General features: G+C 40.0%; 1 protein-coding gene across 3 annotated transcripts in view; it reads left to right on the top strand.

The window, feature by feature from the left end:
* The first annotated feature begins 2,800 nt into the window (after positions 1–2,800).
* The window catches only part of LOC122083977 (probable galacturonosyltransferase 3), a 30,169-nt gene continuing 23,171 nt past the window's right edge, over positions 2,801–9,798 (top strand). The window contains exons 1-2 of one of the 3 annotated variants that reach the window (XM_042651938.1): positions 2,801–3,156; positions 3,687–4,169. In XM_042651938.1, coding sequence (XP_042507872.1) covers positions 4,122–4,169 — 48 coding nt within the window. In that variant the 5' untranslated portion in view covers positions 2,801–3,156; positions 3,687–4,121. Of the gene's footprint in view, positions 3,157–3,681; positions 4,170–9,107; positions 9,689–9,798 lie in introns of those variants that run through there. The other 2 variants (XM_042651937.1, XM_042651939.1) reach the window with 2 other exon arrangements.

Raw genomic sequence — 9,798 nt, 5'->3', positions numbered from 1 at the left:
TACCTGTTTTATCCGTACATAGCCTTATGGTAGGTGCACGTACACGGTTTGGGCACTCCCGTCTCTTCTGGCACTGACTCGGACTTGTCGGGCCAGCCGGTGTTTAAGGTCACCCGTGCCATCATAGCCCATAAGGAACCCGCTCTAATTTCCTCTGGCTCGGTTCCTGCATGGTTAAACCGGTTCAACCGCGAAATCAGACCGGGTTTAAGAAGCGGGGTATTACACTGGGGACCCTGTCTTAGGCCTTTTCTAGGTCAACAAAGACCATATGAAGATCCCACTTATAGGTTTTGGATTTTTCCATAAGCCTTCTAAAAAGGTAAATTGCTTCGATAGTGGATCTCCCAGGCATGAAATAGAATTGGTTCCCTGAGATATTGGTTTCTCTTCTTAAGCCAACCTCTATTACCTTCTCCCATAGTTTCATAGTATGGTTCATGAGTTTTATGCCTCTATAGTTGTTGCAGCTTTGGATATCGCTCATATTTGTGTAGATTGGGACAATAACACTTCTCCTCATTCATCAGGCATCTTTTTCGTGTTCATGATCTTGTTAAATAGCTTGGTCAACCAAACAACCCCATGTGGACCCAAGCTCTTCCACACTTCAATTGGGACCTCATCCGGACCTAGAGTCCTCCCTACTTTCATCTTCTTAGGGCTTCAATAACCTCGGTCACTCCTATCTTGCGTACATACCTATGATTCCTGTTGTCAAGCCGGGTATTCGAACCACTCCTATTTGGGCTGTCTCTATTGAGCAAGTTACAAAAATACTCATCTTATCTCTTCTTTGTCTTTATCATTCACAAGCACTCTACCCTCCTCATTCTTAATACATCGAACATAGTCGAGATCTCTGCTATTCCTTTTCTGAATTTTAGTTGTCTTATAAATAGCCTTTTCCACCTTCCTTGGTATTTAAATTGTTGTTGAAGTTATCATATTTTCTCGCCCTTGCTTTCCCCACAATCTTTCTTGTCTCATTTCTGGTGGCCTTATATCTCTCTTTATCTTCAACTTCCCCAGTCCTTTGCCAAATCTTAAAATTATCCTTCTTAGTCTTGATGGTAGCTTGGACCTGCACATCCCACCACCAAGCCTCTCTAAGGGCCAACTTAGTACCCCTAGACACCCCTATAACCTCCTTAACAACTTTCTTAATGCAATCTGTCATTTCATTTCACATCGTGTTGGTGTCCCCTTCACAATCCCACTTCCTATTCTTCACCACATTATCTATGAAAGACCCTACTGCCTCACCTTTCAATATCCACCACCTAACTTTCGAGCAAACATGTTTCCTTGTTCCTTCTTCAATACACGGAGGCATAAGTCCAAGATCAACAATTTATGTTGAGAGGTTAAACTCTCCCTAGGGATGACCTTATAATCCTTACACATCCATCGGTCAGACCTTCTAGTGGGGAAGAAGTATATTTGACTGAAATGCTATCCACTAAGTAATTAAGTGTTCTTCTTTTTTAGCGAAAATAGTATTAGCAATGGATAGGTCGTAGGCGGTTGTGAAGTCCAAAACTAAGGTTCTCTCCTCATTCCTCTCCCCAACTCCATAACCTCCATGCACCTCAACATAACCTCTCATTTCTTTACCAATGTGTTTGTTTAGATCCCTTCCCATAATAATTTTTTCCTCTGGTTCAAAGCTATGCATCAATTCATCCAAGTGTTCCCAAAATTGTAGCTTGCAACTCTCATCTGATCCTGTTTGGGGAACATAGAGGCTAATAATGTTGACCACCTCTTTGTCTAACACCAGCTTTAAGGATAAGATCATATTTTCCACTCTTTTAACATCTACCACATCGTTCTTCAAATCTTTATCCACCACTATGTCAACTCCACCTCAACCACTTTGATCTCCAACATACCATAGTTTAAATTCGTCTAACATCTTAGCTTTCATCACTTTCCATATAGTCTCTTGCATACAGGCAATGTTAATCATTCTCCTTCTCATGACATCTATCAACTCAAACTCTTGCTCGTTAGTGAACCAATGTTTCAGGAAGCACATCGAATCCTCCTAATACTCTCTTGTACATGTTGCAAAGTAGGTCGATGCCATGTGTTGTTTGCGTGGGATGTCCTAACAATAGGAAAAAAAGACTTAGGACACAGAAAAGGATAAAATACAATCAAGAAATATGGGGATCCATGCAAATGGTGGATTGACTGAGTATAATATGGTACCGGCTGTCTACTTGACGCATAAAAAAAGAACTAAATATATATAATAAGAAAGAAAGCAAAATAATATAGGTAAGGATTGAAACTTAGTACAATAAACAAGGATTCTTAGAATATAAAGAAAAGCACATGACCAACAATCCGCTTACAATGTGTGAAACACCAAGGGCTCATTTGATAACGTTTATGCCGTTTCTATTTCAAGAAACAACAGAAACATAAATTTCCGTTTCTAGAAACAGAAACGGAATTAAAGGTGTTTGATAAGTTATGTTTCTGGAAGTCGATAGTAACCAGCGAAAGAATGGCCATGAGTCGTTTCTATAAACGGCGAAACAAGTTCAATTTCTTTAACCATAAATAGGTGAAAATTTCAATTTTAATTTCTGAAAATAAGTGAAATAAAACAATTTTATCAAATGCTTTTTGTTCCATTTTTGCCGTTTTTGTGTTATGCCGTTTATGTGTTCTGCCGTTTCTTGACAAACGTGTTTCTTAAACGCTGTCAAACGGGCCCAAGTATTGCATGCAAGACAATAAATCTATATAAAGTCTTTTTTATTTATTTACTGTTTTTCGCCAGAAGGTAGGCAATCGTGGGGAGTGAAGAGACGCTTTCTGTGATTTTCGCTTCACAAGAATAGGATAGAAAATCGGGGATGGTGAAGGCGTGATAGTCGGTGATGAAGGGGGAAAGAAAAGGAGGGAGCGAGGCCAGAAAGAGAAGACCGTGAGAAAGTTGTATCGAGAGAGAGAGAGAGATAGAGAGCGCGAGAGAGGGAGAGGGAGAGGGAGAGGGAGAGGGAGAAGAGAGAAGAGAAGGGGAAGGTCAGGGGTATACCTACCTGGGTCGGAGAGTCCCTAGATCGACGCTGCCAGAGATGGGGGAGGGGATGGTGTGCCGGAGCGTTTCAGCGAGAAGTAGCCGTTATTGAGTCCCAGGTTTCTTACATTTCTCTGAAATTTATATCGCATGGTTCCCACCAATCTGAGTTTTGTAACTTTTCTATATAGCTATTTGTTTGGATTTGATTAAATTATTGAGGATTACAAAATGAACATGAAGCTGCATCAGTCCATACACATCTGCCATGGATTCGTTTGAATAATGGATAGATGGAATAGCCCTTGAAATGGGACAGTTTCAGAAAATTTGAGGGACGGAGATATTCTCTTTATGATAGATTTTGCTGCAACTTAACAAAACACTGGAAAGATCTTGATTTGTAAATTCAACTTACTAGGAATTTTTTTATACATGTATGTGTTGTGCTTCTTAATTTTCGTTACCCAAAATCACCAAAATTCTATTGTGAATTTGATGGGTTCACATGAAAATTGGCCCATTTTTCAAATACGTCCATAATGAGTTTATGTCTCAGAGTTGAGAATTTTTTTTCCTAAAAATTATTTTGCATAGACTTACATTACCTGTGGGGACTTGACTGTATTTTCTTTCTTGTTCAGTGTAGACTGCACCTCAAGACTTATGAAAGTGGAGAAGCAACAGTTGGAGACTGAGATCCCAATTGGACAATTGGACTGCATCAATCATCCCAGCCTTCTTAGTATTTATAGTTGATTTTAAGTACAGTCTAACAGGTTTACCAAAGACAAAATCTGTATTAGTGGTTGGAGGATTTGGATGCTCAATCTTCTATATCATTGGTGAAATGTCTTTGTGGGTGATTCATGAATGCTAAAATAGGACTAAACCAAATATGAAACCTGGTACAAACCAAACTGAAAACTAGGCGGTTCGGTTTTGGGGTTTTGAAAACAGGTCCCTGTGTTTGGTTCAGCAGGTTATGGTTAATGCATTTTGTATCTTGAAGCTGAGGCAAAATCGAACCAAATAACTGAAACTGAATCGATTGACACCCTTATTTAGCCCTCCCGAAGCTTCCATGGCGCTGCCTCCAGGGCTTTACTCCAGCACTAACACTCTTGCTTTGGTATTTTCTCACTCTCTCCCCCACCCCTTATCCCTCCGCTGGGAAGTCCGTTTCACTGTTGTTGCTTTTGTCAATTTTCTCATTTTCTCCATCTGATTGTCATATCATTAGTGATTGTTGGAAATGTAGGCAATGATGTTATGTAAAGGGTTCCAGTGGAGTTGATCCTATGAATTATCCATGATCTACAATTTCTTTATTTTTTGAAGCTACATACTTTTTATAAGTAAATGTAACAGACTGCACCCGTTGATTATTTTCCAATTCTTGTGGGATACATGATATTAGAGAGTCCCCTCCATTCATTTTTGTGGGTACTTGTTTAACCACTATTGCATTATTATTGAAATTTTATTCACCAATGTTGTACTACTATATGATAGAAATTTACCAATTATTTTTGCCATGTATCCTTTCTTTGGCTAAGGAAAATCACCAAAGAACGCTGAGGCCAATGTTAATCATTGAAGTACAAAGGACCCCTATATTGATATCCAATAATGCATAATTATTGATCCTGGAGTTTTGGTGGACAATGATGTTCCATTGCCAATTTTGCAATTGTTCAAGATTGTGGTCTTGCCTAAGGATAATTGTTGACCTTACTCTCCTAGTGGTTTGATAACAGAGGCTGTTAAGAATGATGTTCTCAAACCCTCAAGTAAAAGATAATTATTCATATACTGTTCCTTGTATGTTGAAGTGACTGTAGGAGTTAGCATCATTTGCTAGATGTAGTGGTGTTGTTTATAACCATATGGGTTTTGAAAATTCTTTTACCTACTCTAGGATTAACTAGAGTGAGTAGAAATCAACATAACATAGAAACACAAAAGGAAAAGAAGATTAGCTATCAATGTAATACTAATGTTGGGCTCATATACCAGGATCTATAAGGAATAGCAGACCAAAATTCTTCAGAAATGAACGTGAACCGTAATCTAAATAGTATGTGAACAATAATTCTGTTTGTAGAAGCAGAAAAGTAACAACTTAGAAAAATATAAATAAAACTTGCATATTCAAACCAAGGTTTAAGATCTCTCTCTCGCCACCCATCTTGCCATCCAAAAAAAACGAGATTTGGCGAGATCTCACCGAGATCTTGTATTTTTTTGGCATTCAACTTGCTGGTTGATCTCGGTGGGCATATGACCTTTGTAGCCCATGAAATTGTGTATTTACCCTATTTTAGGCATTCTAAACACAATGGGAACATCAGTTTTTTAAAACTCAAACTGAAAATGGTATTTTGACTTTTTACCCTATGTAAGTAGTCGGCGACTCTTCGAACCCTTTATCTAGTATGATATATTCCTTAATCCACCTTCCACAATCATCATTCTGACACAACATAATCAGTAGAATATAAAAGACATCATTTCTAATTACTATTGATGATTGATGAGTCACATACATTGAAAATTTGAAATGACATATAGTAAGCAAAATAATAAGTAACAAGATTGCTGCATAAAGTACATACTAGTAATAACTAACATAGATATACTGATATAGTAGACAACTAGACATTAGACTCCATCCTAGAGACCAAGACTCTTAGTACTGAAATGAGCGTTGGGCCATATCATCATAGCCTCCATATTGTTGATGCTGATGTCGAAGCATGTTTTGCTCTGATTGATTCACAAAGGCTGGCCATGTCATAGTATGAAGGAAGTAATACTCAAACTCTGCCACAACAGCCCTATAAATGTCATCGCCGACATACTAGAGATACCTAATCCTTAGGTAGATATCTCTAAAACTAAATGAGCTGGAATGGGATCCACAGCTGTTGGTTGGTGCTTGACACACATGAACCTGCACCCACATGTATGGATGGGGGGCTAAAACCTAGAAGATGCTATCCACAAAACTTGACCTAATGTGGGAGTGTGATTGACCCTTATACTTAGTGGCAGAGGGGAAAGAGCCTGGCTTGTGGGTGTCCAAACTGACCAAATTGACTATAATGACTATAGTCTGAATTGGTTGTCCTTGTGCCATATATAATTGACGATGCATACAACTGTTCCCCATGAATACCACTTTTCATGCTTAAGCCTCCTAGAGTGTCAATCAAGCTCCTAATAGAGATGTCTATGGAGTCCATGCTATCCTACTCCTCTCCACCAGCTATGAATCGGTGACGTGAGCCTCTCTTGTAGGGTTTGGGGGAATGTGCACCGTGGTCCATGTTCTATGTGGCATGAGTGAACTGAGTCTCTCTTGTGAACCACATTGTTTCTTGCTCCGGTTTAGTGTAATGGTACCTCTCACGCATCTCATCATCACCATCACCATCACCATCACCATCACCATCACCATCACCATCCCCATCACCACCATCACTAGCATTAGCACCAGCACCACGGTGTCCACTACTACCACCACCACCAGGTCTTGCACCATCATCATCATCATCATCATCATCATCATCACTGGACCGTGACCAAATAGTTTCAGACTCCACATCAACCCCAGTAGCTTGGGACTCGAAAGGTGGGATGAGGAGAGAAGAAAAAACACACTAATGAAAGTCTTTTTATGATAATTCAAAGAATCTAACACACTCTGAGTAACACTTTAAATATTCTCACACATGAACACAACTGAAACAATACATAAGATATTTCTACAGATGGTTTCCAAGGAACATAGGTGACGTTTATATAGCTTTCTGCACTGCAAACTCAATTAAGTCCACCGACAGACTTCACACTTCCTTAGGGCTACCAAACGTTGATCCTGGTTTTCCACTATATTAGGTCCACCAACAGTGATAGGACATGTGACCAAGGGCACCAAGACTAATACTGATTTAAAACTTGATGAAGTTCACCGAAAGTTATTGATGGAGAGAAGAGACACATATTCTGAATAGTTGGCTGTCTCTTCTACGAAGCCAAAAATAGGCCGGCGATTGTACATGAATCATAGATAACAATCATCAATGTCCACCATATTTCCTTCTGTGGTGGCAAAGTCGTCACGGGCATCATCCTCGTCCAAAATAGCTGACATAATGTGCTGGTGGATCTCTATAGAAGACAAGGGAGGATGTTACCTTTTGAAAGTGGAGAGGAGAGATTTAAGCTTGGATGGGTCATCCTGAGATGAGGATGCTTCTTCAAGAGAAGAACAATATACTCGTTTAAGAGTTAAAGCAGAAGGTATTAAATAGGAGATTGAGAATTTATCCCACCATTTGACAAAAAATTGTCTATAAAGCAAAGGGAATATAATCTCAAGAAATATCATCTTCTAGGACAGTATGAGTCTACCTCATAATCCAAGGAATTTCATAGAGAATATACAATTGGACATATAAGTCTCTTTCTTCAAAGGTTTGATTAAACCTTTTAAATTTGACAAAAGGACTCTTTAAGAGTAACTGGTAGAATATCATGTATAGGACCCCAAATGTAGGACCCGTGGTCAAACAATTGGGGGGATCCTTTGAGGATTGAAGACGAAATTGGATAAACCAGCTATGAGCTTCCATTGGGTTTTGATAATTAAAACCTGATCCCATGCTTTTTAATAAAGTCATAAAAATGGAATGTGTGGACTTTAAGTCCTCTTGCATCAGAACTAACTCTAGTTCTTAATGGATCAAGACCCCAATCTCCATAAGAGATAATCTCTAGAATCTGAAATTTGGAAAATGCTATTATGGAATTCGAATTATTCTGATAGTTATGAGTAATGACAATAGATCCTGTGTCAACGAGGATCTTTTCATAGTATTCAATTTGTCATCTGTATGAGGATGCAAATGATTTGAGATATATTGCATCTATTTCAGGAGTTTTTCGAAGATGAACTTGGCTAGCGGGAATAAGGACAATAGAAGAAGATTTAAGGAAAGGAATTGTTGAATAATGAGTTATATTATAATAATGGGTTTTAGAGGTATTATCCAAACGGACCCTTAAGCCCACTTTAGGGTTTTACTTTATGGTAAATTGAGAGGCTTGTGCTCATTATTGGCACAAGTCACATTCTTCCCAATTCTTCATGATATCAGAGTAGGTCAGAGTGGAAACCTTTTCTCCCCTTCTCCTCCTTTAAGAAACCTGAATCTTAACCCTAACTATCACCATCGCCGCCCCTCTTTCTCTCTTCCCTTATTATGCAAATCACCTAGAGCCTCCTTCGCCACCATCCCCATCCTAGCGCTACTGCAGCCACCACCTCCCTAGCCACCATCGCTGCGACTTGTGCCTCCCTAGCACCATTGCAACTCGTGCCTCCCTAGCGCTGCCTCTCTCTCCTGCGGCTCTCTTTCTTCGAGGTTCTCTCTTTAGTGCCTCGCAGCCCTCCCCTTTGCCCTCTTTAGGGGCTCTCCCTCGGTGGTGAGTGTTCTCCCATTCGGGGCCCTTTTTGGGTCATGTTTTTGATCTAGATCCCTATGCATGATTAGATATGGACTGGTGCCTTTCCTTGTGATTGTTGAGATTAACAACCATGGTGACTGAAGACTCTGGGACATCAGCCTTTGGGGATGGTGGGACTTGTGGCTCTAATGGCGATTACCCTACCTTCCTAGTTAGCTCCATCAAGTTGGATGGGAGCAACTATTTGATTTGGTCCCGCTCCTACTACCTGTCTATTATTGGCCGTGACTATGCCGGATATTGTACAGGTACTTCCACTCGCCCTACTTTACTGGTTCTCCTCAGGACAAGTGGGACGTTGCCAACTGCATGGTAATGTCCTACCTTATAAATTCTATTACCCCACTATTGCTTGATATTGCTGCCCGTATCTGGAAGGCTGTGAAGGGAATGTATTCTCAAGTGGGTGTTAGTACCCAATGCTTTGAATTGAGAAAAAAAGCTTTATAGGGCTACCCAGAAGGAACTCACAGTATCCCAATATTATTCTGAACTGTGTCGTATGTGGAATGAGATTGATTACTATGAGACATATTAGATTGTTTGTGATGTTGATGTTGTATGCTTTAAGAAGTGTGGGGAGAGGCTTCGTGTCTATGATTTTTTGGTAGTTTGAATGTGGAATTTGATCAAATTAGGGCCAATGTCCTTCATCGTGACCCCTTCCTTAGTCTTGAACAAGATTTTTCATTGATCCACGCAGAAGAGAATCGTTGATCTTAGATGTATCAGGATCGCTTTGCCTTATTGTCTACACAAGGTTCTACTGTTTCTAATGCTAGGACCCCTGCTCCTCCCTCCACTGACAAATTTGTTGTTAAATGTGACTACTGTGGAAGGAGTGCCACACTGAAGAGACTTGTTGGAAGCTCCATGGGCGACCTGCTAATATACGTGGGCATAATCAAGGTCGTGGAAAGTCCTCTCAGTCTCAAGCAAATTATTCTGAATCTGCTAATAACATTGATTGCTTAAGTCCTATAGGTTCCTCCTTCTCTAATGACGAGATGACTATGCTACGTCTTATGATGACTCAGATGGGATCCTCTACTGCTGTTGCTGCAGCTATTGCTTCCTGTCTGCCAACCATTACTGCCTGTCATTCTACCCAGTCAGGTACTATCTTTTGTGGTCTTATTGCATCTTTTGCTTCCCAGGTTTGGATACTTGACTTTGGGGGTACTGATCACATGACCGAGGTTGCCCACATTTTTTTCTACATATTG

The sequence above is a fragment of the Macadamia integrifolia genome, chromosome 7 (genome assembly GCF_013358625.1).
Source record: "Macadamia integrifolia cultivar HAES 741 chromosome 7, SCU_Mint_v3, whole genome shotgun sequence".
NCBI classification, from domain to species: Eukaryota; Viridiplantae; Streptophyta; class Magnoliopsida; order Proteales; family Proteaceae; genus Macadamia; species Macadamia integrifolia.
This window is presented reverse-complemented; position numbering and strand designations above follow the sequence as displayed.